Below are 16,729 nucleotides of genomic sequence, written 5' to 3' on the forward strand. Positions count from 1 at the left end.
AATAATCAGTATGGCATGAATTAGACTAGAGATATATCACACAATGGACGGAATGTAGCTTCTGGTATAAACTTCCATGTACTCGCTTGCTTTAAGAAGAAAGCATAGCCACATCACAAATTAGAAAAACAGATACCATGTAAAACACTACCCAGCTTTATCGAAGATTTTATATGTATATTTGTATTCCTGTAGTCATTATAAACAGTAAAAAAAACTTGGCACAGTTATTATATAAATTTGTTTTTCAGGAATTTCTAACTACAGTATTACGTTAGTAAATTTACATTTAGAACTATGCTCCATAATGGTATTTAATGTATACATTATTAGTGCCTTCTTCAGTTTAAGGCTTTCTACATTACATATTGAAGTACCAAAGTTTTTTTTTTTTTTTATTTGATGTGGTAGGATTTGAATGTGCAACCTTTATTTATAATGAACTTTTTGTTATTCATTTCCAATGTAATAATTGCCTTTACTTATATCCTCCTTTAGCTTGTTTCTAAGAATTTTTGATTTTACAATTTAAAATATTAGTATATTAAATTTTACAATTTGAAAATTTTTTTTAGTTTTGTTTGTGATTTATTGTAATACCAATGTACATAGGCTTATTTTTCAAATAACGTATATAACATTGTTCTTAACTTTCAGATCTGCATGTTGGAATGATACAAGAGTATTTTACATATTCATCAACGTGATAAGCAATGAATTCAACATGAAAAATTACTGCGTGCATTGAAGGAAAATTAACATAATTGAAGGAAAGATGTACAGTACTTGACAGGTTATGCCATGGTGAAATTTGGGATCAGTTGCATGGAATCCAGTTGGCGCACCTACATGAAATAATAGATGAGTGTTGACTTCAGTCACCATCCATAGACAATATTCTGAGGGTGCATTTGCAGTGGTAGGTGGGCCATTGGTGACGGCAGTATCATTTGGCACAGGAATGCCCAGGTTTAATGGGCAGTAATTGAAAACAGGAGGATATCGCCATGTACAACAGAGGTTGGCCGATTATTACAAAAAGTAATCTATAAATATAACAGTATTTTTGCAACTGAACTATAAAAAGAAGCAATCTCTTTAACCCAAGTTTTCCATAGCAAAGGCTTATTCACTAAAGTTTTTCATCTGCACTACTTTCTAGCAAAAGATTTAAGAGCTCTCTACACATGTGCAATTAGTTTTGTCTGCCATCTACTCACGTGAAATCACTATCAGGTAAGTCATGACTGGTGCAATTAAAAGTAATATTAATACTGTGGAAGTATAACATTGAATTTTGTACTATATTTCTTAATCTCTTCCTAAGCGTTTCAGAATTTTTTATTCATTCATTCTTACACTTGTATGTTTTCTCAACTATTACATTTAAAGATTTCCTTGTTTGAATCTCCAACTGTAAAACTTCCTCTTTCCCTGATCCCTTATAGAATTTCATGTAATAATTTTGGACTGAAAAATTCTAACAATACTCATACTTTATTACACTTAATTCAAAAGGCTTCATACCTATATGTCAGTTTTGTTAATGTTGCTGAATCCTTTCAATCCTTCCAGTGCACAAAGAAATTTATCAATTAGGCAAGACCAGGACCTTTTTTACAACTACAATATTAGCGTAAGAGTTGAAATAAATCTTATAACTGAATAAATTACTTTTCCAGTGACATATATTTTTAAACTAAAAAATAATTACAATCATGTAAATAGTAAAGGAAAAGAAAATTAATGGAAATTTCTGGATGTAAAATGTCATTTAAGCTAGGGGAGTAAAAATCCCTGGATGTGCAATTAGTCTTGGGGATTAAGAAAGTTAATTATGATAATTTTAGGGGCAAAGTTCATCATTCCATTCATTCTTTGATTTTTTTTTTATATGTAATTGTGTTGATATGAAAATGAGTTTTTTGAAATTCTCACTGAATGTCTACTCTGTTTGACTTGTGCATGTCTGGTATATAAACTGTGTATCTTGAGGTAGGGTTTTCTTTTCATTATTGGGCTAAGTTTCAACATAAAAGCAATATATGAAATACAGATACATCATGCTAAACTTTGCATAAACCATATTTGCACTTGAAAAGAGTTTGCTCATTATCTTGAATCTGCGGGGGGACACTAATAAAAATAAGCGAGGTCAGTATGAAACGGAATGTTACTTTATTTAAAAAAAAAAAAAAGAAAAAAAAAATGGAGCAACTTCAGTAATTAGTTTGGCACTTGAAAACTTAGCGACCCTGAAGTTCATCAATATGCCGTTGAAGTCTAGTGACAGTGAGTTTTGCTCGTCTTAGTTCATAGATTAAATGCGCTGCAGGAGTATCCTCCGATACACTTTCTAAAAGAGTAACTCTCTTAAAGAGAGACTCCTTATCTCTCAATAATGATTCTTCTCTAGCAGCTGCTTCACGCACTACTTGTTTTACATGTGCAAGTAACCGAGATTTCTGCCTGACTTCCTCTTCTAAAGACAATATTCGAGATTCATATTCCAAAATGACTGCTGCGCCACTCCTTCGTTTTGATGCCATGCTCCGATACTCATGTATTCTTCTGTCTTCTTCTTCCTCTTTCTGTTGTAGATTTTTCCTAAGAGCTGCTACCTCCTCCACTGCACCTTTAAGTTTGGTTTCAAGCCTTTGTTTATCTTCTAAAGATTTTTTAAGCTGTGCTCTAAATTTCATTTCAGCATCATCCATTTCATTTGTAACTTTTTTAACCATAACAGGGCTGGTAGCTCTTGATATTGTCTCCCTTCTAGCTTGAGGTCTATCTGGGGAAGGGCTATTATACACATGCCTGAAAGTTTTCCCTTGGGATCTACTTGTGTGGGGTGGGGAGGGCTCTTCCTGGACAAGAGAACTGTTACCCAATTCTAATGGATTTAGAGCTTTCAGACATACTCCACACATCTTATCAGTGGACACTTTGTTTATATTGTTGAGTTTGAACTGTATTGACAATTTTTCTTTTTCAACTCTGCTCAATAGTTCTTGACTAGTTTCTAATTTTTTCTTATTTACCTCTAATGAGTCTTCCAGTTCTTTTACTCTTGCTTTTAGTTTGTCTATCATACCCTTGGATTTCTTCCTCTCCTCCCATCTTACTATTTGTTCTTGGCTTCTCGCTCTGCGGTTTTCACTATCTTCTATTTCCTGAGTTGCATCCATTTTCTCAAGTTTTTCTTTTAAGCTCTGTATTGTTCTAACTATGGCTGCAGGAGACTTTCCTTCCAAATCCTCAAGTTTTTGCTTTGTGCTATTATTGTTTCTTTTCAGCTGAAGCATTTGTTTCTCAGTTTTTAAATTCTGACTTTTAAGGTTCTTGAGTTCTTGTTTCAGATGCTCTATTTCTTCATTACTCTGCTCATTTTTTGCAGTAAATGAATCAGACTGCTCTTTCAACTTAGATTCTAAATCGGCTTTTGTCTTTGAGACTACTTCAAGTTCTGTTTTAAGAGATTCTACCACTCTACTCATTGACTCTGTCACTTCCTTATCAATATCTGCATCTTCTTTAAATTCATCTTTGGCAGTGCTATTTGAAACTTTCTCCTTCATTTCTTGTACAGCATAGCTTAGTTTTGCAACCTGTTTTTCTTTCTCAATTAATTGATCGCGTAACTTCTCTACAAGTGTGCGTAGAATAGCAGAAGGTGTACGATTAGCAGACTCTTTTAGAAGTGTTATCTCTTTGCGAAGGTCATCTCTTTCATTTCGAATGTTCTTTATTTCTCCAGAGAGTCTATCTGTCTCTCTTTGGTGTTGCTGAGAACGCACTTGACTTGACACTTCCATGTGTTCTTTCTCTTCTGAATATTCGCGTCGAGTGACAGTTAATTCCCGTTCAAGTTGTGCAACTTTACCCTCTGCAATTAGTTTGCCATTTCTAGTTTCTTCAAGTTGAGCATCTAGTCTTTTAATTGTGTCTTCTAAATTGTGAATCTGAGCAATTTGAGCTTCACTCATGGCAGACATTCCAGGGTCACGAGTGGGGATGTTATTTAACTGTAACTGAAGCTCACGAACTTTCGACATAGCTTCTTCCCGTTCTTTTTCTATACGTAATAATTCATCTTTGTTTTTAGAAATTATATTCTGATGCTGTGTATGGGATTTTGAAAGAAGATCTTGGTAATGACTGACAGCTTCTTGACTTAATTGAAGCCTCTCTTTCAAACCATTAATAATGACTGCAATGCCTTCATCTTCAGGAACAGTAACCTCATTTGCAATACCATCTTTAGTTACATCAGTGAAATGCATTTGACTTTTAAGGTTACTTCCTTTAATACGAAGTTCATTGATGACCTGGTCTCTTGCAATGATAGCAATATCCTTTTCCCTAAGTTCTTTCCTTGAATCATGGACTTCATTTTTCAATAATTCAACCTCCTTTTCAAGCTTTTCTAAAAGGGCACTTTTATTCCTTAATGTATCTAAGGCTTTCTCCAATTGCTTGGCTAAAGGTTGAGACTGATCTGGAAAGTCTTGTTGCTCCAGTGTTTTCAGTTCCAGTACTGCTTTCTGGTGCCTCGAGTCATGTTCTTCAAGAGCCTTTCTCAATTCTGTTTCACGTTCATCCCATAACAGCTGTTCATCCATCCAAGTCTTTTCCATATTGGACAATTGTGCTTGCAGCTCTCCTAGACGTCTGTCTTTTCCCTCGATCCGGGCTTCATACAAAGATTTTTCTTCTTCAAGACTTTGAAGCTTTTCATCCAATTCAACATTACGTAGTTTTACCTCTTCAAGTTTACTGCACCAGCTTGAAACTTGCTTTGTTACATTTGGAGATGTAAGAGCACTCTTCAGCTCGTCAAGAGCTTCTTGTTTGACCTTTAACTGACGTAGAGCAACTTTTGCTTCCATTTTATCATGTTGAGCACTTTGAAGGGCAATCAAAATTTTGTTTCTGTCTTGTTTCATTGTTTCTAGAAGGTCTACCAGGCGTTCCTGTTGTGAGAGGGGTACAGCACCTGCATATTGTTGCCTGTTAACAAAGAAAATTCCATTTAAAAGTTGGTATAGATAATTATAAATGAATTGATTTGCACTTTGAAATAGATTGATTTTTTTCTACAAACATGTACTAAATAAAACTATTGTCAATCAGTTTAATATCTTAACACATTTGCATTTAAAAAAATGTACAATTTAATTAAATAAACTTTAAAAGTAACAAACCTTAGATCCTTAACTATGGCATATAACCTTAAGGCACGACCTCTACTTGAATCTGTTGCCGTTTCAAGGAGTCTCTCACGATCCCGTAATTGATGGCTCAACCGTATAATCTTCATACCTTGCTTTTCATTTATGGCTTTAGTTTCGTCTAACTCTGATAACAACTCAAAATTTTTCACTTTAAGCAGAATAATATCTTGATGTAATTCTCCTGTGAAATGGATATATAGTAGTTATTAGCATTTTTCTGCTTTAAATGTAAAATAACTTTAAAAAGTAAGTAATAATTTGCTGTTTCTGATATAAACTAAAACACCTAATTGAAAAAGGATTTAAAGCACAAACAATAATACTGAAATAATGGCAGAAAACTATTTACTTTTTCTTTCAAGTTATTCAAACATATTATGGCCATAATTATAAAAATTTTATCTTCCAGTCCATATGTCCACCTATACTGTATCCTAGTCTTTTGAGAAGAAAAATGGTTATCTTCAAGAATCCAGCATTAGGTGTTTGGATGAATAAACATTCAACTTCATGTCTTCCAGGTAAATACAGTATCATTAATTTTATTAAATTTCTTTATTCCTAAATAAATACAAACCATGGTCCTTTAATAGGAGTATATCAGCAAAGCCTGAACGGCCATTCAAACTTTTAATTTAGTGATTGTAGTTGTTGGCAGTTAAAAGGGTAAGCTCCGCCCCACCCCACAGTTAGCGAAGCTCCCACTTCGCATAAGCTATACAGGTATACTTCTTTGTTGCCTTGTCTGGATGTTTTAATTGTTTGCTTTTTTTTCCAGTGTGTATTTACATATGGAGCCTCCACATGCACCAATGCAAGTATGCTCCAGTAACCAAGGCAAGAATGTTGCGGGTTTGTGTCTAAACTAACTATAGATCTTCATATTTATGCTGTTTGCGTGGGGTATTAGTTCACAGTCATCCCCTAGGAACAAGTGTAGGTCACAGCCGCCTCTGCAGTGGGTGGCATTCGGCAAGAAGAAGAAGAAAGCAAAGAGAAATTCTTTGGCCTTGGAGGTGGCAATGCCTAAGTTGTTGCTGAAGAAACTGTTTAGCTCCTTCATCTCTCCTGCTTCTCGACATGTACGACATGTGACCTCTAAGTTCCTCTAGGACTGGGTCTCTGGAGGAGTTCCAAAGGAGGATTGAGACACCAGCTTGTGCTCTAGTCTTTCTTCATGTAAAGCAAAATTATCGCTTCCCTCTAAGTGCAGACAATACTCCTTTGCTTCTCCCTAGAAATTGGCCCTATGTTGTGCCGAATGATGACAATGAGAGCAAGGACTTACTAACCTACAGAACTTTAGACCTTCCTAAAGCGTTGCTGGTATTGCCTCCCCTCCAAATTCTCTAGAACTCCAAAGTCTGGTGTGAGGGAGAGGAAAAATGCTTTCTCCTCCCCCCCCAGCACTCCTGTATCTTTGACCTCGCACTCTGCTGCTGAACCTTCTGATGCGACTCCTGCACCAAAGAAGTGGTAGTTACCAACCACAAAGACTATTCGGCCGAAGTCTCATGCGACTTCAACTGACTTATCATTACCTACGCATGAGAGGCAGTGTGGTACTGAGCACTGACCCAGCCAAAGAAGGTGTATTTGTACGAGATACAGTTGAATGACCGGTGCTCAATCTCCTACGGGAGCGAGCATACACGTTTGTCAGTCAGGATGAAAGGTGCTGCATTTTTTCCCTTCTCTTATAGGTTTGAAGAAGGTCAACAGTGGTTAAGTGGAAACTATGATCAATCTCTTCGACTGTACGATTAATGAGTTCTTTCCTCACTCGAGCAATGTCATCATGAAGATGATAAAAAATCATTTATTCAGTGACCCCTTTGTTACCTGCCTCTTCAGAAGATTGATCTCAAAAGTGCTTCATCACAGTGCGATCGAACACCACGTGAACTGCCATCTAGGAGAGGATGGAGTACCTAGCTATGATAATACAGATAGCAGCAGTGAGTCTCAGGGAAAGCAGTGCAACATTTTCTGAAACAAAAGTTGTTCCAGCTCAATAGTGCCAATGTCTTTTGAGATAAATTTCATTGTTGGAGAAGCTTTTCCTTCACAGGTGTCTCCACCAGCAGCAATTGCACCAGTGGTGCCTTTAGTGTCCTGGTTGCTTATCCCCCTTACTATCTAGTCCCAGTGGAACATGGAGGACAAGATAATCTATCCTAGTATCCTAGTGGAGGGAGTGTTAGAAAGGATAAGCAGAGAAAGGGTGATAAATCAGAGGAGGAGGTTCGAGAGAGAGAAAGGGGGAGGGACTGGAGGGTGGGCCAGTGACCTTTCGAGTTGTGGCACCATTTTTCGCTGCCTTGGATATAGTTCTGCCTTCCTACCCCAGCAAGAGGAGTAGATATGTTTCACCTCATGAATCTTTAAAGGAAGCTCACCTATATGATTTAGAAAGAAGTGAACGAGGACAAAGTGAAGAAGAAAACAGAAAAGAACACTAGTTATGGAAACAAGAGACTTTGCAGGGAGGATCATCTCAAATTCACATTTCTCATCGTGAAAGAAAGACGCGATGTCTAAACGCTATTAGTGAGAGAGATCAAGAAGACTTGTGATGCATTAGGTCATACCTAGCAGCTGGAGGTCTGACCAATATTAACCTAGTCTGACTTCCAGACAGATACTGAGCTCTCAGAGTGAGAGGAGAAGGGTTAAAAATTTTCCCTCTATAACTACAGGATCCAGGTTCGGGATTAGGTGAACTGTTCTCTGATCGGCCATAGGCTGAGGAGATTTTATTGTCTTTCCTTCTAATCCAAGGAGATCTCTTCCAATGGACCTGGGACCCTCGGAGGAAGAAGATAAAATCCAGGCGGAGAAGTTCTAGATGACCAGATGCGAGGTCAGGATGGACGGCAAAGGCGACAGAGATCCTCCTCCAAAGAGGACGGATGTGGAGGAGGACACCCAAAAATATGGCTGGACTTTCAGATGAAAATAGTCCTTGAAGTTGCTTGCTGGATCTAGAAGGTCCCCGAAGATCAGAATGAAGGAAGCTAGGAACTTCAAAGATCTTCTTCCTAAGATGAAAGATAGAGCAAGGAAAACATGCAACCTTGAGAGCATGCTCTGAGGGGTAGAAGTGCTCTGGAGAAGGATCACCTAAAGGTGAAGCCTGGAACTGTAGCTGAGAAGGACCGCATGGGGAGATGGTGGTCAAAGTCGTTATCGACCTAGTTCTCCAAGAGGAGATAGCCGAGATCTCGAAGCATCCAGGGAACGTCCCTGGGTAGGAGTGACCACTAGTACCTGTAGATGCTACACCTCTCACAAAACCATGCAAAGCAACCTTGGGACTGGGCTCCAGGATCCTCTCCCATTTTCCTTGGGTTCCATAATGGTAGGGTCTTCTGGAAAAGACGACCATGGGGAGCCGTACTTCCTGCAAGATTTTCTCCTGGGAGAACGTGACAATTGGAGCTTGCGGGCCGGAGAGCTCAAGGAAGAACCTCTAGGAAACTTAGTCGCATAGCGAGTGCCGTCGCCCCTGTGAGTGACAAGAAGCTCGTGAAGGATAGTGGCTCCCGTCCAGTGAACGACACTGTTCTGTTGAACGACATCCTGGCAAACGATGGCTGGTTGACGACCACTTATGAACTACCAAACGATGGCTGGTTGGAGAACGGTTAGGAACTGGTGAGTGGCGAGGCACACGAGAACTATGCAAGGATGGAGAGGACAAGCAGCTGTCGATTGATGAGCTGCCAGTGATCAGCATGTAGCTGGCGAACAGCAAGCAGAAGTAGAATGCCGGGTAATTACCAAACGCTTCTTCATAGGTGATCAGCAAGTCATTGGTGAATGACGAACGGCCTGAGAATGACGAGCAGCTGCCAATTGATGGGAAATTGGCGAACGGCAAACTGTTGGCCGTCGGCAAGAAGCCAGAGAATGAAGTACAGCCTGTAGTTGACGAGTCACAGGTGCGTGACGAGAGGCTGGAGGACTGCGAACTGTCAAAGTTTCTGGCGTTCCTATGGCAGCTGGGGAACCACGAACAGCTGTTCGGCGGCGAGAGGTCGGAGAGTCCAATAAGAAAGGCGAGGGTCGGGAGCCAGCAGGCTGTCAGCGAGGCTGACGAGACTCGTCAGGCTGACATTCCCTAGGAGAGAGCTAGTGACGAGGGTTGGGCAAGCAACGATATCCTGGTGATTGACTATCTTCTGAAGGGGATTGTCTGGCACATGAATGAGGAGAGCCAAAGAGACGACGTCTCTTAGCCAGAGGTGAGGAGAGTGTCTGAGGCAATAAAGAGGACCACAAACTCTATGAGCTCGCTGATGATGGTGACAATCTGCCGCAGGGGAGGACTGCTCAGCAGGAAGATTTCACGAACAGGGTCTCCAGGGGGGATCTCAATCTAGGACGAGAGATGCCCACCACAGGAGAGACTTGCCTCGGACTTTGCTTTACCCCTGAAGGAAGAGTTGGCTCAGCATGAGGGAAGTGCTCTCCAGCAACAGTGGAAGAGGCAGGTCGGGAATAGTTGGCAGACACCACAGATGACACCTCAGGATCATGGAAGCTCACTCAGTAGAGATGAGGGATCCACCTTTGGAGGAAGACGACGATAGTTTCCCCTCCGCACCAAGCTCAAGGAGCCGGTCAAGCCAAGGGACGGTCACGCGTGAGACACATTAGAAAGAGAACAGGTCTCCCTCAGACGCTTTGCTAAGGGAAGCAAGCTGCACCGTCCCTCAAAGACCTAGGTGGACCCAGGGTTAAACTGTCTACACTTCTGTTCGACACTTCCCCAGGGAAAACCTACTGAACTGGTCCTTCGGGGAGTGGAAGAAGAAGCCTTAGTTTTCTTCGACTTTGAGGAAGACCCCGAAGGTGAAGAATATTTTTTAGACTAACGCCGGCCGCCTCCCAAACTTCTCCCACTAGGAGATAGACCACTCTCTGCATTCAAGGAAAGTGCTGTCCTGATCAGACCACCACCCTCTACAAGCGGGACATAACTGATGTGGATCCATATCCGTGGACGGCATAAAGGTCTCGAAGGAGCAGCCCTCATGTCTGCATGAAGATGGCCAAGAAAAGAACACACGCACAGTGCAAAGGAAAAGCAAAACAAAAGATTAGAGAGTAATAACAAGTCAACAATGGTGAAGGGAACAAGCGGTAATGTCCATTTTCCAACGAAGCCAAAAGGAAAGTGGGTTCTCAACCCAGGTGTGTGAGTGAGCAGGGTACCGGCCTGCTAACTAGCAGGGGGGTTGTTATCCCATGCTAAAAATCTAATGGCATGTCTTTCAACTTTTCGGAAAGTAATATCCCCTTTAAATAGCGTTGGTTTGTAGTTAGTGATGGAACAAACTGCTTTTCCAGCAGAGGAACAAGTGTACTCTCTGACCGCTGAAATGCAATTGAGGTTACAGAGAGCTTTAAAAAAATAAAACCCTACTGGTTTTAACTGCTGTTATCCTTCTATAGTAAAGAATGATGGTTTGTATTTGTGTAGGAACAAATAAGAATAAAGATTGTTTAGTACTGGCCATGTGATTAGAATTTCCTCATCTACTAAAATAAGGCAACATCACTGAAACTGATAAGCTTGAAATTCTGAGAGAGATTCTAGGAAATGGAACAGAATTTTAATTACTATTCTACCAAGGTAATAGGTGCCCCTTATGATTATCGAAATATTAACATTTTCTGTTTTACAGTATCTTACCAATCTTTGTCCGTTCATTACTTGTTGCAGCCAAATCATGTGCCTTTTGCCTTAGTTGCTCCATTTCTAAATTATCCAAGGTTTCCATGAACTGTTTCTGCTTCATTTGCAAATCTGCAACTTCAGTCAAATTCTGCAATCTCTGAATGTCAGAAGACAGCTGTACCTGCAAAATTTAAATATTGTTTTAATGAAATTGTTGAATACTGCATACACTACATAATAGTTAGTATTAGTAAAATCCTACAGAACCCAACACACTGGAAATCTTTTTATTCATAAAAAGTGATAAAATCCCTGGAAATATTTTTAGAACTACACCATTAATATGTACCATAAACATTTTGAGGGTAGTTAACCCTCATTATGGGTAATCTTAATTAGCTGCAAAATATGTATATTGGCAATTAAGGAAATGAATTAAAAATATATATATTGGCAATTAAGAAGGAAATGAATTAAAGAAATTATATATATTTTTGGAACAATTATAATTTAACAAAGCACCCTTGAGCAAAGCTAATTTCTCTACTTACATTGCCTTTTTAATCCATATATGTACAGTATACTGTACATGCGGTACTTGGGAATATGCAAAACATATACCAGGTATTTATTAAAGTTAATAAAAAAACTTACTTTTTCCTCTTTCAGTTGGTGAAGCTCTTTCAAGACACGCTGATGTTCCTCTTCATTTATGATGCCTTGCAACTTTTGTCGTAAATCCATTTCAGTAGTTTGCAAGGCAAGATTCATTTTAGCAGTGCTGTCAACCGTGCTCTCCAGCTGGGTGACACGCTGCTGCAGTTCTTCACATTCCCCTTGTAACATGAGAACACCAAGAGTAAAACCATGTTTTCACAATTTGGTAAGATACTTCAATAAAAAGCCAATTACTTCTGAATTGTATGTGTAAATATAAAATGTGATGTATAAGCAAGGTTTATTTGCAGGTTTTAAACGGAAGTTAGATTTGTACCAGGTCTGTTTTATAAGATGCATAAAAATAATAGAAAAAAATAGGGTAAGAAGTTTATATAGATTTATTCTAACAATGGTAGTCAAGGCACAAAAAAATATATACAATTTAATCGTATTTATTGTATGTAAAGTACAACAGGTGGTTGAAAAAAAATCTTCCCATACCTAACATTTACTGTACATACTGTAATTAAAAATTTTTACCAAAAAGATTGAACTTAAAAAAAAAAAAATTGAAAATAACAAAGCTTTCTTACTTTTAATGTTCTGGTACATAATAGTTGAATGTTCACACTTCTGTTTTTCCCTCAGTTCCCGCAGTTCAACAGCAGCTAGTTGTTTGGACAGAACTTCAACCTGGAGAACAGGTCAAGAAAAATTCTTTACAAATTATTTTAATACAGTCTAACCCCCCCCCCCCCCCAAAAAAAAAAAAAAAAAAAAACACACACACATGGAAGGTCTACACATATCTTAAATGCTATAGTTCAAACCACACTCATTACGTATGCATGTATTTCCTCCTTTGCAACAGAATCACAGCTGCATCAGCAGGTACCTGTCGACAATTTGTTGACCAACTTATGATGCCTTACAACTCATCATTCTTTGATATAAAGTTTGATCCCAATATTTTTCACAATTCTCACACGTTTCAAGTTGCTTTTGTACGTTTCATTATTCATTCCATCGATCAGGTGATTTTTCATTTATCTAGTTTTATTCAAGTACTGGTGATTTGCCTTTTGTTTTGACACTTTTTAGGAGAGATTCTTGTCATAACTGAAGCCTCCTGTTTTGTTTCCTTTTTTATGCCATGATAGGGATTCAAGTGTAGCGGTGTCATTCTCCTTGCTAGGTTAGTTAATATAGTCCACTTTCAATTTACACTTACTATGATCAATTACTGCAGGTTCTTTGATTACATTGTAATTTTGTTTATGTACTGTGATAATAAAGGTTTGGAATTTAATTCTTTGCACTTTTTAATCATTTAAATTAATCTTCCCCAGTATTCATTTGATGTGTACTTTGGTGACAAGGCAGATAAAAACAAGGTTTTCAAGATTTTATGACCATCCTCGGCAGCATTTGCAAATACCTATGTGTAACACTCGTGGTGTAGGCTCTCTTTACACAGTAATTTTGCTGATTAATTGTATTGCAAAAAAAAAAAAAAAAAGTTCAATTACACACTGTTAATGATCGATCATAGGTGTTATATGTGGGATTACTACTTTACTCATTTTTAAACCTAAAATTGACTATTTATAACAAAATATAAGGCATGAAAATCTTAACTGCCCTCAGAAACCCACGATGTACCGAGTGAGCAATAGGTGAACCACAACATTACATCACCCTTGCCAGGAGGATGGAGAAATTACTTACAGCTGCAAGATAGGTATGTTGTCGCGTAACTTACCAGTATGAGATGTCTGACCATCGTGTTAAGTTATGTGAGAAACAGGATTGAGAAGATCCCGAATTGGTACTGAATCTTCGTCATGTAGTCTGCGAGATAATGAAGGAGACAGAATCCCCATCCCTCAAAGGTTGACATCAAGAAGTGTCTGAAAAATGACTATTCACTTTCTGATGCAAAGAAGTCCTGAAGGAAAGATACCCAGGTATCCTCATCAGGTTAGCAGAATGTGTAAGTGCCAGTGCCCTGGGGGTAGGCAAGTCTGTTCAAAGCTCCCTTGGAGCTTGGACTTACCTTCTGTGAAGGAGAGACCCACACTATTGAGGAGCCTCCTCCTATTCTCTTCCTGAAGCAAAGAAGAGAGACAGTCTTGATAGGAATATTCAGGTTAGGAGTAGCGTGTACACCTGCACCCTGAGGATGAAGACCACTCTTCACATTGGATCCAAGTCCCAGGGTAGACAAGACTGCTCTAAGCTGCCTTCACACATGGACCATCCCACAATTAGGGCACCAAACTCTACTAAGGAGCTTCTTCAGCAGAGGTAGGTGAAAAGGTCCGTGATCTGCTGAAAAGACACATTCTTTACTGCCCCCATTGTAGTCTCTTTCTCTCTTGGTTCCTACCTGGGAGCTAGCAGAAGTGGATACCACTAGACACAAGGCTCTCCCAGTGTCAACGAACATGTTCCAACCTACGGAAGAGTCACTGGGCGAGTTCCATCACTTCTTCCAAAAGGTGGAGGATGGCTCCAAAAGCAAAGTATACCCTACCCTTATATACCCGATAGTGCATGTAGCAGCACTTACTAGTAATCAGTGACACAGTGGTAGCTGTCTGCTTCACAGACCTCTATAGGAATCGATCTGTGAGTGAACTCCATTACATTCTCCTGATGGAGGAGAGTGGCTCTACAACCAAGAACGTCACCTCCTGTATTGTACCAGGAATAATTATGAAAAGAGAAAGCTTCACCCTTAACTGGCCGTTGGACCCCTGTCCAAACTCTATGGTAACAGGTTAGCAGGCGAGGTTTGTCACTCCCTCCCGAGGGAGAAGAGCACATACTGTACTAGACATCCCAAGGACCTCCTGCTTGTCTTACTACTTAATCTTCCTTCAGAGAAGAATTGTACTAAGAAGAGAATTACCAACCATTTTTCCTTGCTACCCCAATGAATTCAACAGCTCCTACTGATCAGGGATGGCTCGCTACGTCTCTAAGTTAGCTGATAAAGAGTACAAGAAAAATTCCCAGTCGAACGGCATTCCCTGACATTTCATCCTTTGCTTGGGTGTGAGATCAGACTCTCTTCCATCACAATCCTCATATCTTAATAATGAATGAGTAATACTTACTTTACTTTAAGGGCTGTGTTTCTGGTTCTATAGAGCAGGGGAACCCTATTCTCTACAGAGGTAATTCCAAGTCAGTTGCATGGCCTGAGGTGAAACCTGGAATGTAGGTCGAACTGATTCAGATAAAAGATAGGAGAGGGAATGTGTAAGGGTGTACATCTCCCTACTGATAAGAGACATCTATATGTCACTCCCTTCCTTCTTCCTCCTAACTTACCTCTTGGACTGAGCTGAGGAGGTGTAAGAACTGGCAGAGCAGGGTCCAACCCACTTCTGGAAGAAGTTGCTGCTAGTGGTCATTATTGGCATTTGGAGAAGGCCTGGACTTTCCTCAAACCCGGGCTAACTGTGAAGGCTTGGCAGTGGTTTCCCTCAAAAGACAGAGCCCTTGAGAGAAATGACATAATAGATGAAGGAGTTCTGATGAAGAGCATCCCCTTCCACTGCTGCTTCAATGTCATCAGAGGAAGAGGTAGACATGGAATCAACCTAATTATTCTACAGATCTGGATAGGTGTTGTGTGCCAAAAGATCTGTACTAGTTTGACTGAGCATCAGTCGTTTGATGGTATTTCAAGGCTAGCAACCCTGTGCTTCTTAAACCGTTCCGGGAGTGGTTCCCTCTGGGAACATATAATTGGGAGAAACAATGAATTGGCTAGTGACTGGTCTGATTCCATGTCTGGGAAATAATTGCTGGAACCAGAGAGCATGAGCAGTACAGTGTATCCTATCTGGTGAAAAACAGGTGGTAAAGTGCTAGGGCAAGCTCAGTGCTCAAAATCCATTGGGGACTGCTAACTTACCATCTTGACACAGTCCATAGCACGCACCATCTTGACACAGTCCGTGGCGTGCTAGTGCTTAGAGCTGGTACCAAGCACTGTTATTTCCTCTTTAGTTCAGTACCACAGGAAAGAAAAGAAACTGGTACACCACCACCCAGGTAAAAGGTGAGGAGATGGGGCGCTAACGTTTGTCGACTCGCTGTCGGGACAGACGATTGGCCCTGTAAAGGATCTGCTGGACTCTTGGACTGTTGCACTGATCCACACAGGGTTTGATATAGGGAAAGAATCGTCTCTCATAAGAAAGGAGAAATCACTCTAGGTCCTGCGGGACTTGTGATTGGCCTTCCTAGACCGACATCTTCTGACAAGAATAATCAGAAGGTGAAGCAAATGATGAGGACTGCTTCACACTACAGTGTATCCTTACCCTCAATCATGTAGGAGTTGGTTTTTGGTGCTGGCAGTGCAAACAGCAGTCACTATCGCACTGTTATGGAATTGGTCATTCAGGAAACTCTGAAGTGGCTGAAAGGTGAACAACAGTACCCATTACTGTAAGTGTGTCAGTTCGTGTCGGCTAAACTCCTAAACCTCACGAGGAGTTAGCAAGAAAGCTATCCCTACCGGCTTATGGTACAGTGTTGGAGATTAGTCCAGGTAGAACCATTCACCTGCAACTGATGAAACAAAGGTAGCTGTCACACTAGACACAGGATTGCTAACCGACACCAAAGGTACAGGTCAATACACTAGGTCTGTATCAGCATGAGGTAGCCCTATTGACTTGTTTCAATGTGTTTGAGATCAGTCTGGGTAAGAAAATTCACCTGCAACTGATAAAATAGCTAGGACTGTCACACCAGACTCACGATAACTAAATGACACCTAAGGTATCAGTCAATAACTAAGCTCTGTATTAACACAAGGTGGTAGCATGAATGATACACCCATTGACCTAGTGTACGGTGCTGAGATTGGTCCGGATGGGACATACCTAAGGCGAGTCTGCTTACAGTCACCCCTTCAGAAAGGTACATATCACAAATGGATCCAAAGTTTTTATCCTCAAAAGAGCAAAAATCAATTCACTGTGCATCTGCTGTTGTAGGCAAGAGCCCTAAAAAAAAAAACAAATTAGAAATTACATTAAGAAAAGATACAACAATGGAAAAAGCAGTGCAACAGTACGTCCATACTTGTTGCAGCTAACGACAAAATGGCTATACTGTAACAGCC

At 39.9% G+C, this 16,729-nt stretch overlaps 1 protein-coding gene and 1 long non-coding RNA gene across 2 annotated transcripts in view; one reads left to right on the top strand and one right to left on the bottom strand.

The window, feature by feature from the left end:
* Positions 1-790: 790 nt before the first annotated feature.
* Positions 791-12,306, top strand: LOC137627895 (uncharacterized). The gene is made up of 4 exons (XR_011041241.1): positions 791-1,236; positions 5,644-5,755; positions 11,590-11,803; positions 12,229-12,306. It is a non-coding gene; the product is annotated as an uncharacterized lncRNA (long non-coding RNA).
* Positions 2,206-16,729, bottom strand: part of LOC137627894 (centrosomal protein of 290 kDa-like) — a 56,181-nt gene continuing 41,657 nt past the window's right edge. Inside the window, exons 20-24 of the mRNA XM_068359337.1 lie at positions 12,174-12,273; positions 11,575-11,756; positions 10,936-11,101; positions 5,205-5,415; positions 2,206-5,010 (exon numbers count right to left, since the gene is read on the bottom strand). Coding sequence (XP_068215438.1) covers positions 2,247-5,010; positions 5,205-5,415; positions 10,936-11,101; positions 11,575-11,756; positions 12,174-12,273 — 3,423 coding nt within the window. The 3' untranslated portion in view covers positions 2,206-2,246. The remainder of the gene's footprint in view (positions 5,011-5,204; positions 5,416-10,935; positions 11,102-11,574; positions 11,757-12,173; positions 12,274-16,729) is intronic.

This window comes from Palaemon carinicauda, chromosome 35 (assembly GCF_036898095.1).
Source record: "Palaemon carinicauda isolate YSFRI2023 chromosome 35, ASM3689809v2, whole genome shotgun sequence".
NCBI classification, from domain to species: domain Eukaryota; kingdom Metazoa; phylum Arthropoda; class Malacostraca; order Decapoda; family Palaemonidae; genus Palaemon; species Palaemon carinicauda.